The 23625-nt window shown below is 33.4% G+C and overlaps 1 protein-coding gene across 6 annotated transcripts in view; it reads right to left on the bottom strand.

The window, feature by feature from the left end:
* Positions 1–23625, bottom strand: part of LOC145694950 (uncharacterized) — a 210265-nt gene that overhangs the window by 107874 nt on the left and 78766 nt on the right. For all 6 annotated transcript variants that reach the window (XM_081771747.1, XM_081771752.1, XM_081771751.1 and 3 more), the window contains 3 exons: positions 12843–12981; positions 4631–4720; positions 238–292 (listed from right to left, as the gene is read on the bottom strand). In XM_081771747.1, the coding sequence (XP_081627873.1) occupies positions 238–292; positions 4631–4720; positions 12843–12981 (284 nt within the window). The remainder of the gene's footprint in view (positions 1–237; positions 293–4630; positions 4721–12842; positions 12982–23625) is intronic.

Here is a 23625-nt window from a genome sequence, read left to right as displayed (position 1 = left end):
AGAACCCAGATCTCCTCCACTGAAAGCGTGTACACAAAGTAAATAGTTATGAGGGAGCTCGCACTACAAGAACTTTTGTCAGTTCTCACCATTTATTAAGGGTTTCAACTGCACATACCATAATAACATGTAATATTAGATTTTGGAAATCTATATGTATACCAGTACGTATTGAGGTTCTAACATGCTAAAATAACATGTGAATAACATTACAAAATTTGCAATAATTTTACTTACAACTTAATACATTTCAGCGAATCATTATAATACTTTTTCCAAAACTGCTGGGATTCTATAACGAAACAGAAATTACAATATTAATATTCTGACTTTTCTCTTTTTTGTAAACGGTTGATAAGTCGAAAAATATATGGACATATCTTTGAAGAACTGTAATAGTAAAATTTGCAAACAAGAATGTTACAATTAATTATAATCAATACTGAACATACTATGCACTTTCAATATTTCTAGTGCAATGATTTACAGAAAATAGGGTAATATTAAATTGTAAATGACGCTATTTTTGGTGGATTCTACACTGACTTTATAAGAAAGAGCATCTTGAACCAGATTAAGTAACGGTGCACATTGAACACAAATCCAATATAAAGTTTATGACAATCCACGATTTTTTTGCTTTCTAATAGAACTTAAAATTCGGTATTTTTACTGCTAAATTCTAAAAATAAGTTGTTTATCATCATATATTAGCTGCAACTATACTTACTCTAACCGTATTGAACGTTTCAGCAATCAATGTAGCCTCTGTAGCCCCGAGTAACTCATATGAAAATCTTATCACTTCTCAGAATGTTATCTTGCACTTTTTTATATGCCCAGTTGATAAATGATTAAATTAAAACACTTGCTAATATAAATCCACTGTCGATTTTGCTTGCTACTTCAAGCACTTTGCACCATAATTTATTTGTGGAAACAAATCTAATGTAGAACTAATTTTGTAAAATTGTGCTGACACTGGAAAGCACTTTGTAAGGTTACAGATATAATTATTAACTTCTAAGATTACACAACCTTTTACAGGCTGAATTATGTTCCCATCGTTATTTTTAGCTAATTCTTGCATATGTTGCTGTTTTGGTTGTATTATTGATCATCCATTAAGAAAAATAGCGACCGACGATTGGAAGATAGTTTTTGCGTGTTCCAAAATTGGAACATTGGCCTGTTACAGTATATTTCCTTGTACTTTGAAAGCTTCTAGTTTATTGATTTGGAATATATTTTTATGTAGCAATTGATAATAAATTTTACAAATATTGTTATAATTAATGTGAATCCTCAAACTTAAGTAGCTAATTCTATCAGTTATTACAGCATTTATATTCTAATGATATAATTTATTTTTATAACACATATGGTTACAATATAATAACATATAAATTTCATTATACAGGAATACAATATAGGATTCATGTCAAATATACATCCAAAATAGACGTAAAATATTTGTCAAATACATGGGGTATAATAGCGTAGAACACAAATATTTCTCTTGTTGTGACCGATAAATGACCTCTCCAAACTTTACTCCATTTCCCCATGGTATAGAGGAAAGCATCCTCTTTAGTCTCTTAGCACACTCTTTGCTAAATTTAGTGGTGTTTTTCTTGCTGAAACCACAATGCTTTTAGTCCCGTCATCAAATAATAGTTATCAGAAATCTTTAGTTCTTTCAAAAGATGCTGTCTTGGCCCTGGCCGTGAGTGAACTTTCCTTTTCTGGTGAAGGAGATATAATGTCATCTCTTTTTCAAAACCCAGGTGTGTCATACTACTGGTATCGTCGTTATGAACCTCTTCATAAAGCAAGCAGCAAGCAGCTTACAACAAAGCGATAGGTAAAGAATTTGAAAACAAATTGTACCACCACTTTTTACTTCTCAAACGCAGTCTGTATGCAGCAAGAAGTGTATCTAACAAACATACAACTCAAATTCTCTCGTTGTAAGAGCATAGGCCATCTTTTCTATTTTTGCCTTTGGAATTCCTCAAAATAGTACTAACTGGAGTGAATATTGGCAGCTGTGCCATGAGTACTTGCAGATAACCAAAATAAAAATGGTCTTCCAATAATAGAGAGCAAAAAGACTATAGAACCTTCGATACGGCATATACGTATAACGAGAAAACGTAATACGGATAAATACTTTATTTTGAAAAATAGAAGATCGGACATATTTGTACCCTACAGATTTACCTGCCATCCCAGTGGGCACTTGAACAACTAGAATGTTCGTACCAAGCGTACATAACAGAATATGAACGCCAAGTAATAACAATAATATAAATAATGTTAGAGGTCCCATCCTAAGTAAGACATACGTTACAGGCCAATGTTCCAAAATTGGAACATTGTAAAATAGCATGTAATTACGAACTACTATGTAAACTATATAGCGAACACACATTATCAGCCTTTTAAAAGGACTTAAAAGTACCGTTTGCTACAAATTATAGATTTTTGTACTAATAGGCTTTGATAAAAAAAAAGTATATAATACAAGGTAGATACGAAAATTTAAAATTTTACCAAAATTTCAAGGGCATAAGTAATTTACTAATGAAGAATTGCATTATATTTCTATTGATATTGTTTATTTAGTATCTCTTCTTCCCTACAAATCAATTTTTTATACTCTCTAGTTGATATTGAATACGTTTTACAAAATTAAAAAAACATGTTCCAAAATTGGAACATTGGCCTTTAGAAGGTTAATTTCACGTTACGCAATAGCAATAAACTGTTTTGAATGTAATGCAGAATCTGTTTTGTAGACTTGTGCTGCATACGAAGAGCACTTTGTAACGACTTCTGTAATCCTGAACCAATTGTGTGAATTAAACTCGTAACATTCCTAGTTTCTTCAAGAAATCACGAACCATTGAATATTTTAAATTCTTGTAAAGTAATTGTATAAAATCGCTGTAAAATCTTGAATGCAACTATCATCTGCCGAATTGGCAATAATCGCATTTCTTTTGTTTCTGTTACCAAGTCTCTTTGTTGTATTGAACTTTTGGGAAGTAATCAAAACTTGACAAATTTCCCTATTTGCTCCGGAAAACTCTTGTTTGGTTCTTTGGAGAGTATTGTTTTCATTTGACGAATATAATTAATTTTACGTGAGTTTGTATCTAGTGTATGTTACTCTGATGAAAAAAATGTTCTGAGACTCAATAATTGCTTTTCAATGTAAACCGTCAAAATGTGTAAACCTTTTTTTTATCCTTGATTTTTTGTCTTGATTAATTAAGACGCTTTGAAAGACCAGATACAACAGTGTCCTCATTTTTTAAATCTCTTATATGTTCCTTAATTGTAATTTCAGTGTTTTATTTTCATCGTGCTTATAATATTCATAACATTCACAATTTTCTTCTTTTAATCCTGAATTAATTCATTAATCAACAAAATATTTTTTTTAAACCAGATAATTTTTCTTGAAAATTCACGAAAGGTTTTACAAAAAGGTTGAGTCATTTTCTTTGGAATCTGATGTTAGATTAATCCACAAAGGTAAAGTTATTATTATTATTATTATTATTATTATTATTATTATTATTATTATTATTTTATTAATTTTCAAACGTCTTTTAAAACTTTTCTGTTATTATGAATGCGTCCTTTTTCAAACTTCAACTCCCTTTAAAAAAAATAATAATTAGACAGTAACTATTATCTAATCCTAAATTTATGATATTTCTTAATTATTCTTGTAGTTTCTCTTGTGGCATTATCAACCTGTAAACAACACAGGAAAAATATGGCTGCAACTCAACAAAATGCTTTTCGTGGTCTGCACAATTCTACAAAACTAGTTTTACATTACATTATTCTTCACTAATAAGTTTGACTTTTACCGTAAAGTATTTCCAATAGCAAGAAAAAAAATGTTCAAAAGAAGTTGTACGAGAGTCCAAGTACAAGGGATTTATATCAGCAAGTTCGAGTTTTTGTGTTCTACGTCCTTATACATAAAGTAGAATTAAAACAATCCCTGAGCAAACCATAATGTTTTACTACAATTATTCTGAAATGTGCTTTGCTTTTAATTTTACTTCACGTTGCTAAAGCATAGCAATCATGGAGCGGATAGTCCTTATGCAATACGAGGTTATGAAGGACGGGACATATTATTAACTGGGCTCCGAACTCCGACCGGGGCTTAAATACGGTGCAGTTGCGGATTCACAGATCATCATGTAAGATCAATTCTCACAGTATATGTAGTTCTTCACCTACACTACTTCATCTCCGAAAGACCTTGTATTACACACCATGCTACCACCTTGTTATTTTCCGACTGGGTACACGCAAAATATGCAAAACGACAATTTGAGAAGTGGCAGAATTTCACTCGAACACCCATGGCTACCGACGAAGATGACAATGATGGCTGAAAAAGCTTCGTGCATTTACAGCACATTCTAGATGCAGTAAAGGATGAGTGAACAACTTTTAACAAATTAATATATATATGAATTAAATTACATCTTCAGATAAATATAATTAATACTAGTAAGAATTATGTGGAAAATAAAAAAAATAAAATATCATTTTCTTGTCTAACACTGTAATGCATGTCATAAAAATATGTTAGTACCTGTCAGAAATTCTTCCATTTTTTGGTACAATGAAACAGACGGATCCACGGCCTTTTCCTTCTCAATGCTGCTGCAATTAACGTTTTCACCTTAAAGAAAGAAAGAAAAATGTATACGTTGTATGAAATATTTATGACAGTTACAATAACAACAACAATAATAATAATAATAATAATAATAATAATAATAATAATAATAATAATAATAATAATAATAATAATAATAATAATAATAATAATAATAATAATAAATTCAGATTTTTCAGCCATATTAAAAGATTTGCTTTAATTGAATGTTCTTAGAATCCATAAATTATAAATTTGATAACTAAAAATTAAAAATAAATATATCTGATTTTTGATTCTTGCAAAGTCTGTGCCGCAATATGTACGATACATCGCAAAACAAATATATTATTTCCATTGAAAGAATTTTAGGGTAATACTACTGGAAATGTCCGTTCTTCGTGCGGGAAGAATACGGTTTACAGAACATAAAACAGTAAATTTGAATATTATAGAAATTTCATCCTTTTCCCCCTTTAGGGGTTATTTTCGAAAACGGTGCAACACATGTTTGCTCATTTTCAGTGAAGATTCTATATATCGAATTTCACACCTCAACTTAAGCAAACCCTTACATTGGGGGATATTCTGAATAAAGAATTGAAAATTTTAATATTACAGAAATTATACCTATTTCTCCTTTGGAGTGAAATTAATTATGGAGAACGCTGAAAGATATTCTGTAACTTCCGGAATTCGTGAGATAATTTATGATTTAAAAAAAAAAAAAAAAAAAAAAGATACGCATATACAAGAGATCTTTTATTCCTTGCTTTCGTGGCGAAAGGACTTTTCTGTTTTCAAAATTTCGCATTTCTAGTTATAGTAGTATAGCCTGCACACTGATGAATAAGTCACTTTTATTTATATATATATATGCAGACATCATGCAATTATTCATGCGATACATAATAATTTAAAATCACGAAGCCATCACCCAATTCCTTCAACCTGACATTAAAAGTAATTACAGCTAGCTTTTATTATTATTTTATGAAGAACACGTAATTCGATACGAATAAGTAGACAACTGTCTGATTTTTTCAGATTTTACAACGGTCTGAAGGAGGAAAACTTCCTACTTCATTTTGCGGAATGAAATTTGGAAAAACTGAAATTAACATGTCTCACCCAGTTGCTTGCATATATTGTCAATATGAACTTGACGTGAGATGGTGTATAATCATTACAAATAAATGTAAATATGTAATTAAGCATACTTAAGCATGTACAAACTTTGTTTGCAAGATACGAGACAATTAAATGCTCATTTCAGTTACGACAAGAACCGGAAGGAAAACTTATTCAATCATGTATTTAAAGGCAAGTTATTCTGACAAAAAGATATGCGAAGGCTTAATCTGAACATTTTCCCGCTGAGATTTTATTGCAGACGGTAAAAATTACCTCGTATTTTCCTATCCAGCTTGACAGTGTCAGTAACTGAGCAGCTGAAAATACCGTCATGAAAAATGTCAGCAGAAGTTTCAGCAAGCTCTACACTACAGTATAAGAGTAGTTCGTAAGAAAATCTGTCTATTTCATCTGTATTAACGGGCAGCGGTACTTCAATGAGTATGTAAAAGAGAGTAATTATATTCATCAGTGCCAATTATTCTACTGAACTACTGTAAACAGGCTAGTATATGATAAAAATTAGAAGGCAGATCATCGTTTGGAAAAGCTACAAAGAGGTTAAGTACGCCATAGACAATGCCAAACATACACCTACCGGCAAGGCTTCACAAAACAGAAAGGTAACTTCTAACAAGAGTATATAAGACTTTAATTAAGTTTCGCCCATCACAAGGTTCCAGAATTTTGCAAAGTTCGACTTATTTGGGGGAGAATGAGATTTGAATGCTTCGCCTCCTTTACTACATCTCTGACATTAGGTTTAGGAATTTGGAATATCGTGCAAGTTTTGTTTCAATTCTAGTCCACAATATTGGCAAGAAAAGTTTTGAGGAATTTTACCTCCAAGCGGTAGTGATAAAAGGTTACAATGTATTTACTAATGCTATAAATTTCTGTTAAAACAATGGTCATACAAACGACAAATGTGATAAATGGATGGTTTTCTATAAACAGAGAGTTGAAATTTGATCTCAAAGAGAAAATTATACCATTATTATAGCATGTTTTTCTGAAGTGTTGTACATAAAAATATGGACTTGGGTATAAAGAGATTTTCCTAATAAAGAGACACATACATTTTGGATGATGGTACAAAGGTTAGCAGTATGTGAAGCTATTATTATTATTAAGATCTAGAAATAACTCTTGAACAGTCGGACATAACGACACGAAATGTGGTATTTCAAGGGTTTTATTTATGAATCTGTAATCTAATTCCACAAAGGATGCAGCAGTTTTTCAAAGCTTCCGTTAAATTTCTAAAATGTGTGATATTTCGATTGTTCACACCTTTTTGAACGTAAATCATAATGAGCGGAACAATCGGAAAGCTCTTATTGAGGCTTTAAGTAGTGTTTCCGACCAACCAATCTTTATAACTTCAATATAGTCGTTTCTAATTAAACGTCACTTTGATTTTAAAATTCATCAAAAATTGAACTTGTTTAAGGTGGTTAATTAACAAAATAGTTGAATAATTAAAATGTTAGATGACTTGGTTATTTAAAGATGGAATTTTAATACACTTCTAGGCACTAGTTATGGGACATCATGGGGAAATGACATGAATGAAGACAGACATACGGAAAATGAGCGATAACAATCTGTGGCATTGAAGGTGTGGGAGAGATATCTAAGGACCAAGCTGAAAGTCATATGACACAGAAATACATCAAATAGTGACTGTATGGGTCCTGTCCATTTTACATTGGTTCCGTTTGACATCACCAGAAATGTTCAGTATTGAGTTTGATTATCTGAACGTCTATACAGGTTGCACACCGTCTGGCCACCAGGTTTCCAAGTTCTTAATCCGATTGAATATGTCTGGGACGCTCTTGGACGTCCGACTGCAAACCAAAATCCACCACCCGAGACTCTGAATAACGTCGCACAGTGGGGCGAAAACGCAAAAAGCTGGCCAAAATATGATAACTATATTCAAATTGAATGAAATTTAGTATTAAGGGGTTATTGAGGTTGCTGATTACGATTCTGCAACTAAAGTTGAAAAAAAAAAATGGCGGATCCAAAATGACGGAATAAAATTTGCAAAAGTCGAAAAAGTCGTAGAAATGTTCTCAAAAGTGGCGATAAAGGGGTTATTGAGGTTGCTGATTACGATTCTGCAACTAAAGTTAAAAAACAAAATGGCGGAATAAAAAGAATGTCAACATACTTCGTAATTTTCACAGTGTATCTTTAACAACATTCACTTTTTTCACATATTTTGATGAACAATTACTTGTTACTTACGTTCTTATTTATTAGAAATGTATTATTACTTAAATGACACAAATTATTGGTATTTGATTCCGTTATGATAACTGCAACGCCTTGTCTCTCTAACATTAAATGAACAATAATTGACATCAACATGCTTCGTAATTGGCACGTTTTGGCAGCTACGTTTTTGTCGACTAATATTCAGACTATCATTCTACAAAATATGAACGTGGTGCACGAGGGTGCACATAATGTTTTCAACGCTTTAAGTTAATAAAATATATAAACAATGTGAAAATTTTGCCTAACTTGCGATTCAAATTATAAATTATTACATCATTATTATTAATTTTTCACTTCATACACTTACTACACTTACCAGTACGATATAGGAAAACTTTACAGATTTAAAAACTATGAACGCGTTCGAAAGTTACAACCGTTTCAACAGACGCGTCACAATTCTTCTATTGTTCTCTACGCATTTGACCTGCTGAAGGGTCTACTGAAGAGTGGCTCAGGTAGTCGGAATGAAGTAAAAACCCTATTCTATTTATGGATTTGGGCCCTTCTAACACCACTCTACCCAACTACATAAAAAAAATTCCTATATTACTAACTTTCGTTTTTTTACTTTTGGTCAGCTTTTTGCGTTTTCGCCCAACTGTGCGTCGGATGGGTGTTTATCCAAGAGTGGGATATATATTATCATAGGAGGTGTTGGTTGGCCTCATACGTTGTGCAACCTGTATTCACGCTCGATCGAACCAAATACTGAATGTTTCTGGCGATGTGAAACTGTCAGTACGAACCCTAGGTGCCATACAGTTACCATTTGATGTGTTTCGATGTCACGTGATTTTCAGCATGGTCCCTGGGTATGTCTTCAGGACATTCGATTCCGCAGACCAGTTTTCTGTCGTCTTTTGTGTGTCACCTTCTTATCGTGTCTTAACGTCTGCACACGAGTGTACTAAAATTTATCTTTGGATCACCTAGTCATTTAAAAATTTAATTATCCAACTATTTTATTAATTTACCATATTAAACAACTTCATTTTTTGCTAATTTTGTAAAAGAAAAGTGACATTTAATTAGAAACAACCATATTGAAGTTATAAAGATTGGTTGGTAGGAAAACCTATTTAAAGCCTCAATAAGAGCTTTTCGGTTGTTGTGCATATTGTAAGGATCCTCACATCACGACAAAAACACATGTTAATACAACACGTGTTATTGATTACAAATAATTATTGATTACAAACAATGAAGCAGACGAGAAGTCAATACGGAAGACACCGGAGGAAGCAGAAAGGAGACGGACTTCACGAAAGGGCCCGAAGAGGACAAATAAAAGAGGGACCACCGAGGGACCTGGCATCAGTCGACCAACTGATCGCAACCTATCCTAAACCCTGGAAGCTGCTATGAAGCTAAGGGGATCATCTTAAACAGCACCATACCTCGCAAAGGCTGCTATGAGCTGAGGTTTCCTAGAACCGAATCCTTGAGACCCTGGAGGCTGGTATGAAGCTAAGGGGTTACCCGTACAAAACATTATAACCTGCAAATTTTGGTCATTATAGAGAAACTTTGTTATTACAATTTTCGTAGACACAAAAGACTTAATTTTATAATAAAATTGGTGAAGGAATAAATCTCGGTCCATCATTGACTCTACCCGTAAACATTACAATATTATGACTTATGTTCAGAGATGAAGGATCGAAATCTACACATTTAAGAAATTTAACGGACACAGTTTTTCCATAACGCAACTTCGGTATCCTTTAATATCGTTAACCCAAAAAGCCACAACGGGACAAGTGCGTTTGTTTAGACACATTGAATATAAGCCTAAAAACCGCTTAACCTACTGCTAAGTAAGTTTATTACCTGGGTTCTTTCTGTTTTACAGAATACGAATCTGCACCGTCTGTTCAAAAAAGTTTTAAGATTGATTTTCTTCTCGGTATGAAGCAATGTCAGTCGCTCAGTCAGTTGTGAGCAGTTGTGTCAGTTATCAGTTTTGTAGTATTAAGTAGTAGACGTGCGACTGTCGTGGGCCAACGTTGCTGGGTCACGAAAATATAAGAGCAACAGGCAGTGATCGATTTCACGTTTTACTCCGGAAAACGGCTACAGAGAAATTCGAGTCTATAAAAAAGGCTTATGGCAATAACTGTTTAAGTCGAACAGTGGTTTAAAGGCTTTAAAAGAAAGGCGGGTGTCGCTCGAGAACGATGTTGATAGATCAAGGCTTTCCGCAAGTTCGGCCGATGGGAACATTGAGAAAATTCGTGATCTTCTGAAAACTGACAATCATCTCTCATGTAGTGATCAAGACACTGTCTGGAATGTTTTGATGAAGATAAAAGTTTGCAGTGCAGTTTCTAGCGAGAAACACGTGCCGGTTCTTAACTACCCTCCGTATTCACCTGATTTGGCGGATAGTGACTTTTTTATTTGCCAAAATCAAACTTCACATGAAGAGCCAACGCTACGGCGTTAACCAACATTCAAGCCACAGTGATACGCAAGCTGAAACATCTCAAAAAATGACTTTTGTTCTGTGCGTTGAACACAAGTGGGAGCAGACTACGAAAACAGTTCAAGCACTAAAACCCTCATTTCAAAGTTTATCTAGTTTTCATTAATCCAGTCGCAGAACATTTTAGAGAGACAGGGCGTAGTAGTCTTTCTCAGGAATTCAACGTGAGCGAGAAAGGAACAAAGGCTGAAAATGGTATATTAGATCACAGTGAAGTGTGAACGCGTCAGTTGATTTGGCTGACAACTTTGATGATGATAGTGAATCTATCTCTATAGCAGTGAAAGGCACTAAAGCGAGTAATGATTTGTCCTAATGTTTTCGGATGCAAGAAAGAGATTTAGCTACATCTCGACAAAGCTTGGTAAAATCATTTGGGAGACTTTGGAAAAATTCATTCGAGGGGAGGGTAACTAAGAATTTTGAGTATCAATTTCCAAGAAGTAGGAAGAATATTCCGTCTTCTGGTGCGAGAAAATAATTTCAATTTGTCTTAATCTTAGGAGAGGTCATTTGGGCGCCTTAGGGGAAAAAAATCAATTTAAGAGGAACTGAAGATTCTGTCTATTGATTTTTACTGAATGAAATATATCTACCGTTCTGAGGTACGGCCAGATATTTAGATCGGTCTTGACTCTGGGAGAGTAGTTTAAGAGTGAATTATTAAAAATTAATTTCCGAGAGAGATTAACGATTTTTACGGGATGAAGTACATTATGTTTAGCTACAAGAAATCGATTTTCAAATCTGAATGTGGGCAAAACCCTTTCGTACCGATTTTGTGAACGCACTTTTTTTTATATATATATATATATTACAAATCCAAGCAACAGGAGTAATCATTAAACTTGCAAAGAAAAGCACGCTATGTTTAACAAAAAATGATATTTTTAAGAGAAAATTACATTGTTTTTAGAAGCGTAAGTTACTGTTTCTGAAAGTCAAAGGTAAATTTATTCCTTATTTTTTTACTGAATAACCTCAAGCAATACGCTGAAATTAGCAGTCTAGAATGATACCGCTAAAATGACTGCGCACAATGAATATAAAATTCTTTCGTTTTATGGAATCCACATCTTATTTGTTTTGTTTATAATTTGTTTTAAAGGTTCATATCATTAACCAATAAACTGAAGGCCGTCAGATTGCGGTAAATATTCTCAGCCTCGTTTTTTTCTATTATTATTATTATTATTATTATTATTATTATTATTATTATTATTATTATTATTATTATTATTATTATTATTATTATTATTATTATTATTATTGAATTTATACACACTATCAGCAATTTACTTAGAATAACATTAATATCCAATATATATACAGAGAGAGAGAGAGAGTAGTAACGAGATTTACATCAACATAACAGCTATTTTGCGAAGTAGATTGCAGGTCGATCCATTTGCAGTAAGTTTTTTTCCATTGGATGTATACGTATGTGAAAGGAACACAACGAGCTCATGTTGTGAGCTTAGAACGAGTTTGTAACAATTCGTAATTCTATTAAAAACTATGAACCAAAAATGTGCACAAACTCCGCGAGGTGATTTGTGACATCAAAAGAAGACAAAAGGTAACCTTGCATACTGTCGAATTCTGCGTCATGTGAGAGTGACAGGGGTGTCAACTTGGAATCGACAATCAAATCCTGGCAATTGGAATGGAACAGAAAAATGTGTACAAACTCAGGGGAGGTGATTCGTGACATCAAAACTAGTTAAATATGGCTATGAATATCAGCAAAATAGTACATTAGGCAATTGCGCAGACAGAAATAGTTTATTATTATTATTATTATTATTATTATTATTATTATTATTATTATTATTATTATTATTATTATTATTATTATTATTATTAAACAAGGAAGATTATTAACTTTCTTGCATTTACAAGACAGCAAACGAAGAAATAATTTGTGAAAAAATCATTCAGATATTGATCGGTAGTTCGATACTATCTGTACTTCGGCAAAAGTAATACTTGTATTTCGCTATTCAGATATACTGATACCGATTTCGGTATTTTTTACAGTCCTTGACTAACATCGAAGATTAAATTCATGTTCTTACATATATTACCTTGCATTTGTAACAAAATTAATTTTTTATAAAGTTCTTCCTACAGTACAACAGCGCATATATCTATAAAATCGCTTTCAAGTACAAGTAAGTTAATCAACATTACATGCATTACAACGAAACTCATTTTTTATCAGCTTTTTACCTGGAGTAGGAGGAGTTGCTGCAGCAATTACTTGAGATAATAATTTATTGATTCTCTCATCTTCCTTTCTCTTCCTTCCTTCTTCTGACGCAACACTAGTTTCTAGACTCACTTTGGAAACTGCTACATCCATTGCGTCCTGCAACATATATATATGTAACGACGAAACAATCGAAACAACATTTTAATGACTATTATTGATAAATGTAACATGCATATTTTTATTTATCTATTTCACCACAAAGATAGTCAGATGAAGACAAATTATTGTTCATGATTCTCTAAACCTCCACTATTAATTACACTAAAATAATATAAATTCTGGTAGAAGAAAGATTTAATGCAGTATAGTTCTGCGTAAGGAATATTGGCTAAACTGGCTCCGAAAAGCAGCGGCATTCTAGCAAGTCGAGTGATAAAGGTAAAAGGTTCAATGTGTGACTAGTGAACGCTGTTTTTGTGCCTCCGACAAATTACCGTGTAATGTGAAAATATAATCATCTAAGTGAGTTTTGGTGAATGTATTAAACACAGTAAGTACTGTAGATAATTGTTCTATATGAATTAATGCGATAAATCATATATAAAATGCCTTATTCGTCAATTTTCCTTGCTGTGTGTTAGGCTGTAATGTAAACAAACAGTGTTGCCAACCCACATTAATCTGCAAGTTGGGCACAGACTATTGCGTTCTGTTGGTTTCGATACATCGAATCACGATGAGTTCCTGCATCGAATGTAATAAAACTATTGTGAGACAAGAAACAGCTTCTAAGTTACAGTGCTCGGACTGTTTGAAGTTATGTCATCTCAAATGTGCTAAATTAGAAGAGACGGATTTAGAATTCATGAAATCAGTAAAACAACCCTGGCGTTGCAAGTCGTGTGATAAGACAAGAAGACGTAGCTTGCATTTAGAATCAGCTTCTTTACCAGAGACAGAATTGCCAACTCTTTCTGATGTGTTTAAGTTGTTACAAGAGCTAAAACAGGAAGTGTCAGATCTAAAGAGATCGAACATTGAAACTGAACGGGAACTTGGAAACTCGTTAGAACTGGCACACAAAAAGTTAGATGAAAACGTCGATTTAATCAGGAAACAGGCGGAAACAATACGAACTTGTTTAGCGACTGTAGAACAATTAAAACAGGAAAATGTGACATTAAAGAAAAAAATCACGGACATTGAACTGCGAATTGACGAGGTAGATCAATATAACAGACGAAATACATTAGAAATTTATGGTATTAACAAACAAATTAATGAAAATGTATTAGATATTGTAAAGTCTGTGGGGCGAGCATTAGATATGACTGTTACAGATGAAATGATCGATGCTTGCCACAGATTACCTGATTCATCCTCTGGCACTGGTGGTGGTATTATTGTGAAATTTGTAAGGCGTACAGATAAAGAAATGTTCATCAAACAAAGGAAAGTAAAAAGAAATTTAAACACAGTACATTTGGGTTATACCTACAATCAGATGATTTATGTTAATCACTCTCTCACGTCATACAGAAGACGTATCTTTGGTCAAGCCAGAAAGAAGCAACGCGAAAATAACTATGCTTACTTATGGGTTGATTATTCAGGGAATATAAAACTGAGAAAGAAAAAGGAAGATACGTTCGTGTATGTTTTAAGAACACTCGAGGATGTTAACAACCTAGTTACAATCTAATGGATACTGTAAGAATTGGTAATTTAACCATTTACTATCAAAATGTTAGAGGTTTAAATACAAAGTGTCAGGAATTTTATTTAAATACATTAAGCAATAATTTTGATGTAATTGTTATTACCGAAAGTTGGTTGCATAGTAACTTTTATAATAATGAATTATTTGATGATAATTTTAAGGTATATCGATGCGATAGAAATGGAAATAAACGTGGTGGTGGGGTGTTGATTGCAATAAGGGATAAGTACGATTCCAAACTGATTGACTTAAAAAGCGAAACAGAATCTTTAGTTGTAAAAGTAGTTGTACATAGTCTATCATTGTATATTGTGACTGTATACTTTACACCTGCTTCTTCTATTGACAAGTATATGTCTTTTTATAACATGTTTGAGTCGCATCTGGATTTTCAATATCATAATATACTAGTTATTGGTGATTTTAATTTACCTTTAATTAGTGATTCCAAATATGACTTACAAACCGGAGGTAGCGCCTACAAAAATTTGTTAAATTTTATGAACCTATATGAACCTATACAATCTATTCACCTTGAATGACATTAAGAATAGCAATAACAAAACGCTTGATTTAGTTTTAACAAATATTTTAAATACTGTAGTAACTAGAGAATTAATGCCGATGGTATCTGAAGACAAGCAACATCCTGCTCTAAAAATATTAATAAGTACAAAAAGTAATGTTAGTAGGGTCAAGAACGAAACTATTTATTATAACAATTTTCGAAGAGCAGACTTTCTTCAATTGTATAAAATGTTGCGTGATACGAATTGGTCTGCCTTGTACAATGCAGATTGTGTAGAACTAGCTATTAGCATATTTTATAATAAAATTAATGAGGTTTTCTCTAGTACGGTTCCGAAAATACGAAAAAGAACAAGTAGAAGATATCCATGTTGGTTTACTAAAGAAATCATTAAGATGCTAAAATTAAAAGATTACTATCGGAAACATATTGCGATAGCGGAAGAATATAAGGAATTATTTAGGCAAACAAGGAAAAAAGTAAAAACTATGATTAGTAAAGCATACTCAAATTATTTACGAGAAATAGAAAATAATATAAAATCTGATCCAAAATCTTTCTGGAACTTCTTAAATAATAAAAAAGTAAATCGTAATGTAATGAACTATTCAATGAAGTTTCAAGATATTCCTCTTGAAACTACAAGTGATATAGCGGAAGGATTTGCTAGATATTTTCAATCTGTATACACAGATAGCTCTGTACAACATACACATCACGAAAATATTCTACCTTGGTCACCGAACTCGTTATCATTAGGCGTAATTACTGATGTTGAGTATAAAAGTGCTATAAGAAAACTGAAACCAAAACGCTCATGTGGTCCAGATGGAATACCTCCATACTTACTAAAAGCATGTTCAAATATCTTAATGCGACCGCTATGTGCAATCTTTAATCTTATAATAGGGACTCAAGTATTTCCTGAAGACTGGAAAATGACACGAATTTGTCCAATATTTAAGTCGGGTGATACGTGCAATATTGAAAATTACAGGCCAGTTGCTGTAATTTGCGCTCCGGCGAAGGTTTTGGAACATATCCTATATAGCAGAATTTTTAATCATGTAAAATGCTTTATAGATGTCAACCAACATGGATTTTACCCTGGTCGATCAACAACTACAAATTTAATTAATTTTGTTCAAGATATACACAGTTCATTCTCAAATAAAACCAGTACACACACGATTTACTTGGATTTTAGTAAAGCCTTTGACAAAATAAATCATAGCATACTTGTAAATAAATTATCATCATATGGATTAACTCAACCTTTTTTGAATTTAATTAAATCATACTTATCTGGCAGGAAATATTTTGTTCAATACAAACAATCGAAATCATTAGAATACGTAGCTACCTCGGGAGTACCTCAAGGATCAAATCTGGGTCCATTATTTTTTCTATTGTATATTAATGACTTACAGTTTTCAATAAAACATTCCAAATACCTTATGTATGCAGACGATGTAAAATTATATAAAGAAGTAAGGTGTATTACAGATACAATAGAGCTGCAAGAAGATCTTGATTTAATATATAAATGGAGTGTAGAAAATAAGCTTAACCTTAATATTAAAAAATGTGCATTTATGATAATGTCAAGAGCGAAAGAGCGTATTAATTGTTATTCATATACTCTTAATGGTGAAAACATGGAAGAAATTACCACATGTAAAGATTTAGGGGTAAAAATTACGTGTAATTTATCATTTGATAACCATATCACTGAAGTGGTTCTTTATGCCTATAGACAGCTTGGTTTCATTATACGGAACACCAGAAATTTAAATGATGTTGTAGCTATTTCTATGGTATATAATAGCTTGGTTCGGACCAAAATAGAATATACATGCGTTGTTTGGGCTCCATATTATAAATCTCTTCAGAAGAAAATAGAAAGTATTCAAAAGAAATTCCTAAGGTATCTTTATTTTAAAACAACGGGAGCTTCCGCTATAAGAAACAAAATATCGTATTAAACCCTTCTAGATAAATTTAACTATGTTAGTTTGAGTAACAGACGTGAGTATTTCCAACAATTATTTCTCTATAAAATTATGAATTCTTATGTTGACAATAGTAATTTCTTACAAAAAATTGGACTCAATGCTAGACCAGGCTATCTACGTAAGCGACATCTGTTAACTGTAGATGTTCCGAGAACTGAAATGTATAAAGGCTCACCATTATATAGAATGTGCAGTAGGTTTAATAGCATATCAGTATTAAACAAAGATCTAGATTTAGCATTACCTCTGTCTCTGTATACAAAGAAGTTGAAAAATATATTGTATTAGAATGCGAATACATGTATCTGCATATATATGTGTAAACCAATTATTTGACTTTTAATGGTTTCTTGTAATACTCTTCACGTTTAACGGTTTATACTCTTACGATAGTTATTATTGTCTTTGTCAGATATCTACAGGAATTTTGTCAGTATCATTATATTCACTATTATGTATAATATTATATTATATGAACTATCTATATTATGTACCTTCTGTAATTGGAGATTCTATTCTCTGTTGAAGGACAATAAATAAATAAATCTCGAAACTTTCACAAAAAAATATTTATTTTTAAAATTAACTGAAAAGTATTTTGATATAATTAAAAACTTGCCTGCAAGCAGAATGAAAATTAGAGAAAAATACAAATGGTGTCATCGAACCACTTGGGTTCCTCCGTGTGACAGGAAAATCTTTTTTAAACGAAAACTATGAGAAATCGTTTAAGAAAGAAATGACTGTTGTGATTTATTCAGATAGTCATTGCGTTATTTTTCTTTGAACTGTTAATTCTGGTGTTTCCATTAATAATTCTGAAGACTTCGATTTATTATTACGTTTTAAGAAGTTTAAGTCGACTACAAGATATTCAAAATACAAGAAGAATTCAAACATAATAAAACAAAATACAAACGGGAAAAAGTGGCATATATTATAGTCACGGAGAGTCAAGAAGGAAATAGTCACGGGGAATATAGGGAGGATGCTCCACACTTTCCACTTGAACTGTTGAATCAGTGCTTGAGTTTGGCGAGCAGTATGGGACCTGGCATTGTCGTGCAGGAGGTTGACACCTTTATTCAACATGCCAGGGTGTTTTCGTCGGATAGCTTCACGTGACATGGTCAACGTTGCACAAAACGATTTGCAGTTAAGGAGTGGCTGTTCTCCAGATACTCGATCAGGATTACATTGCATGAACCCCAAAGTGTGGTTTCCATATCTTATCAGCAGGGGGTGTAATCTTAAACTTCTTTCTCGTTGGTGATCCAGCGTGTTTCGACTCCATACTAGTCCTTTTGCTTGTTGGGACTAAATGATGAAGCTAGGTTTCGTCTGCAGTAACGATGTGATGAAGGAGATTCTGGCCGTCAGCGTGGTAGCGCTCTAGAAATGTGAGACTGTATGTCATTCGTGTGTCTTTCTGCTCCTGGAGTAACGCACATGGAATCCAGCGGGCACACACTTGGAATAACGCAACACCTCAGACACTATACGCGGCATGATACCATAGCTCAACCCCAGCTCTGACGCAATTGCACGAACAATTACCCTTCGATTATTTTGAATCATTTCTTCCCCTCGTGTCGTGTTGATGTCCGTTTTTGCAAAACTTGGATGACTGCTCTCTGCCTTATTGTCTTATCGTAATTGCCTCCTCTTTGCTAGGTTGAAAAACACATAATTTCGCCACCTGTTGTCTGTTCATTGCTTCTTCACCATACACTTCAACTATCTAATTACGAATGTCCGATGGGGGCACAATTCTTTGGCCACAAGAAGCGAATCAAGTCTCGCAACTTCAAGCGAGACCAGTTTTCTAAACGTGTTGCCATTTCACTCTTTGCGCCTGCGAACTCACAATATCTACACGCACAACCATTGATTGACAACTATCTTTATCTGTCTCCACTCTCGGGAAACAATATTCCCTCCACAATGCTTTCTTTTCCAATGCTGCTTGAAACCATTTTTTAAAAATCCATTCTCATGTATGAGGTAACGAATTGCAATGTCTAGCAACAAAAGTTGAAAACTGTGGTGAATTGGACGTTCTATTTTACTTGGCGTATTTGTTAAGTATTTTCAATCTCAAAGGAGCAAGGCTATCAGAAAATCAGTCACCATACATTAGAAGTCCAAAGTGACATGAATAATAAATGGGGGACAAATTTTCACTTCTCTCTTGTTTCCTTAATTGGAGTACTATCCAAAGCTAGAAAAAGCTGTTTTCTAATGTTCTAGCTAAGTTTTCCGCGAACCACTCTAATTTCTATGAAAGTGTAGGAAACGTTAATTATGACCAGTTCTTCTCTGCCTGTCTTTTCCTTCTTCCCAGTTGTTGTAGTTGTTGTTGGTGGTGGTGGTGGGGTATATATATATATATATATATATATATATATATAGCAGTAATATGAGCATTGCCGCCACACTTGTATTAATTACGCACAAATATTGATAATTAACTACCCATGGAAGTCATTTGTAAATCAAATAGATAAAAAAAGTTCACCTGGTGAGCGCCTATGCTTGGGGTAAAATAAGAAACGAACTGACATTTGAATGAGCAAAATGTTACCTGATTTCACTTCATAAATATTCCGCTAATGCGATGAGAGGGCGTGTTTGTATGAGTGAAAAAGAAAAGGAATAAAGCAGACAATTTGTTTATATATATAATATGATTGGTGCGATTGAAATTTTCAAGGTGTTTACTCTAATGGGAAATCGCCATCAGTAACCTAACCAATGGATGGACCGGGGTAACGCGTACTACGTCAAACTCTGTACATGCTTATAAAAATAGGTTAGAGTGTGCAGTCAGGAGGTAGGTATTGTTGAATAAGATAGTATAAAAGTATAGCATGAAGAAAAAGTGATTTGTCTTTACGAGTTCAAACTGGATAACATTCTGCACATATAACCGCGAAAAACATCGACAATGCATTTGGGCCAGGAGTGGTAAATGAATGAAGAATATGCCTTGGTTTATGAAATTTCCTCCGAGTGTCATAAGATTAATAAATGAACCCCGTGGCTACAGAAACTGCATATTCTCATGAACTCTTTAGGAGCACAATGGAACACTGGTAAAGTGTTCATGCAATTGCAGACAAATTGGACATGCATCATATCGCTTTCTTTCGGTAGCTCTGGGCAATCGGTAAAGTGAAAACGTTGGACTTATGGATGCCACTTGAGTTCATGAGGGCCAAGATCGCCACCTGGACGTGCAATTTGCTAAGTGTATGGAAGAACAACAAAGTTTGCTGTATTTAATCGCTATTTTTGATGGGATTGAGCTATGGTATCGTGCAGCGTATAGTGTCTGAGGTGTTGCGTTATTCCAAAGTGTGTGCACGCTGGGTTCCATGTGCGTTACTCCAGGAGCAGAAAGACACACAATGACATACAGTCTCACATTTCTGGAGCGCTACCACATTGACGGCCAGAATCTCCTTCATCACATCGTTACTGCAGACGAAACCTAGCTTCATCATTTAGTCCCAACAAGCAAAAGGACTAGTATGGAGCCGAAACACGCTGGATCACCAACGAGAAAGAAGTTTTAAGATTACACCCCCTGCTGGTAAGATATGGAAACCACACTTTGGGATTCATGCAATGTAATCCTGATCGAGTATCTGGAGAACAGCCACTCCTTAACTGCAAATCGTTACTGTGCAAACACCCTGGTATGTTGAGTGAAGGTGTCAACCTCCTGCATGACATGCCAGGTACCATACTTTCTGCCAAACTAAGGCACTGCTTCAACAGTTCAAGTGGAAAATGTGGAGTCACTCTCCTTGATACTTTTTTTTTTTTTTTTTGCCACAACATGAATTCTGGCTGTTGTAGCCATTTTAAAACGTATTAAATTTCGATTCTACGTAAATAATCGAATTTCATATTTAGGTGCACCTCCATGGAAAGAATCCTGAATTGGATTAAATCTAATTCTGAAACAGACTAAATTATATATATATAAAAAAAATCCTTGACTGTAATCTCCATTTTGTACTGTTCTTAAATAAAGTAAAAAAAAAAATCAACTGCTTTAACTAAAGATCCTAAGATGAAGACACCAGTTTGATCTGAGCTTAATTCTTTACACACACACACACACACACACACACACTATATATATATATATATATATATATATATATATATATATATAATATTGAAGGGGTTAAGCCATTTTGAAATGTATTGATTTTGTTCGCTACAAAATAACTCGTGGCTGCTGTCACCCTTTTATACTAAACTAGTATTTCAATAAATAATTCATTTTGAATTTTGTACGGTTATCAAACTACGAAGGAGCTAAAGCAGTACGGTAGATAAAATAAAATAAAATAATAAAAAAAAAACGGCTATTCCTTATATCAGGTCTCTATCCATCATAGACAATACCACTACTCTTTTTTAATAGCTGAACTTTAATAACTGTTCTGAATTTCGAAGTATTAATTTGGCATAGCCTTAAATTTTACCAATCATGAATTTGCATCCAGAACTATCCAAGTTCTTACTAAAGCAATATCACAATATGAATATCTATGCAATATAATCACTGTTTAATATTACATAAATTTAAAATATATATTAACTATTTGATGGACTATACTTCAATGACAATACCAGTTACGAATGCATCCATTTTATTGATTTCAGAAATTCAACAGAAGACCACAATTTCTGGATCACAATGATTTTCTGAACATAAGCAACAGTGAAAGAAAGAAAAAAATCTTCAAATTGTTACATATTTGATATCTCTGTATACTTTAATTTGCTTTTAATAAAATCTGTCAACAGTTTCAAACTTTGTTTCTTTCTATAAACAAATAATTAACGCAAAGAAACTATTAAACAATAAAATTAATATTGAACAATAAATTTTATATTATTTTATATTAAACAATAAAATTTTTGAACTGAAAGTCCACAACTAAAATACAGATTAGTGCTGACAAGCTAATTCAACAGTTTAAGTGTTGCTGTAATATTTGCACAGTCTTCTGACGCCATATTGGAATTTGAGGACATCAAGTTTTTACGAATGATTAAAGAGGTAAAAATATTATCTTACGGTTGATAAGGATTAAATTCTGAATCCAGATTCCTATCTCCACTAAATCCCGTTTGAAACCCCTTTCTGGATTACATACCACATTCACCGCAGATAAGTTTTTGAATTTTATTTGTCCTTTTCCATCATCATGTCGGAAAGGGACTTCTAAGCACAGCAAGCTAAACCGGAAAAGATTTATTATAAATTTTGATGGTACTCCGGAATATAACTCAAAACCACTAGCTTGATTCAAATCATGAAACTTGTGATTAGGTTTCTTCCAAACACTGCGCTATTTTCGCTAATATAAATTTCAAGTTCCAGAGTTTTGTTGCCTGCCTCTGAAGAGTCTGGTTTTTCTACTTTTTTCTATACTTGTCACATTTCCTGTTTGCACAATCAAAATACATATTTACGTACACTATAAGCAAATTTAGATTCTAAGTAATATTCAACGAATATAAATGTTATTATGTTAGAAAATTTCCTCTTTAAAATACATATATTGTAAGGTTCCGCATGTCTTCATATCATGCGATAACCGTGTGTGTACTACACGTGTTGACAGTAAACAAATTCAACGCAAATGACAGTACCGAAGAGGAGTCACCCACAATCGCCAGCAGTCGGCAGACGGAGATCATCGAAAGTAGCCGACATTTTAGGATAAAAGACAGGAGCACGCCTCAACAAGCATCAATCTATCCAGGTTAATCAAACCACCCAAAGCCCTAAGGCGCCCGGTCATTGGGTTCCCTTTCTCTCTCACGATGCCCGGTCAAAGAGAGGAACCTCACCTACAAAAGCCCTACAGCGCCTGGTCATCGGGTTCCTTCCACTTTCTAACCTAAAATTATTAGAGGAACTATTTATTCTAATATATTTCTGTAGTTAAGATCTTTTATAACAAAAGGTGATAGGAAAGTCCAAGTTTCCGTGTACGATAATTGCTCTACCTTACATAAACTGAGAGAATTTTACATAGTAGATGCGTCGGCGTCTATTTACAGACATTTCTTAAGGAGTTTCCTACGGAAAAACGGACTTAGAACTTTTAAAATACCGTATATTAGTATTGGTGTTAATAAGACAAGATTATATAAAAATAATATCCGTGTTGTTATAGCACGCTCATCACTCTTAGCGGTAAATTGATTCGTTATTGGGTGGCAGGTATTTATGCCGACAACTAGATCTGGAAAAAATACGTATAGAAAAAGCAATAGTAATATGGCTTAATCAGGCTCCCGAATACCTGTTAATATTCCCCATCTAACATACTCAGGTCACAGTACAGGCGACCCAGATCAATTTTTCATGCTATTCGATCATTTGGCTTTACTCCAGGCATGGACCCCGAAAAGAAGAAAGACATTCTCCGGATGTATTTACAGGATGTAGCTCTCGATTTTGTTTTACAATTACAAAATCAGAATCAATTTAACACCTTAGA

This window comes from Thermobia domestica, chromosome 9 (assembly GCF_964235325.1).
Source record: "Thermobia domestica chromosome 9, izTheDome1.hap1.1, whole genome shotgun sequence".
Taxonomy (NCBI): Eukaryota; Metazoa; Arthropoda; class Insecta; order Zygentoma; family Lepismatidae; genus Thermobia; species Thermobia domestica.
This window is presented reverse-complemented; position numbering and strand designations above follow the sequence as displayed.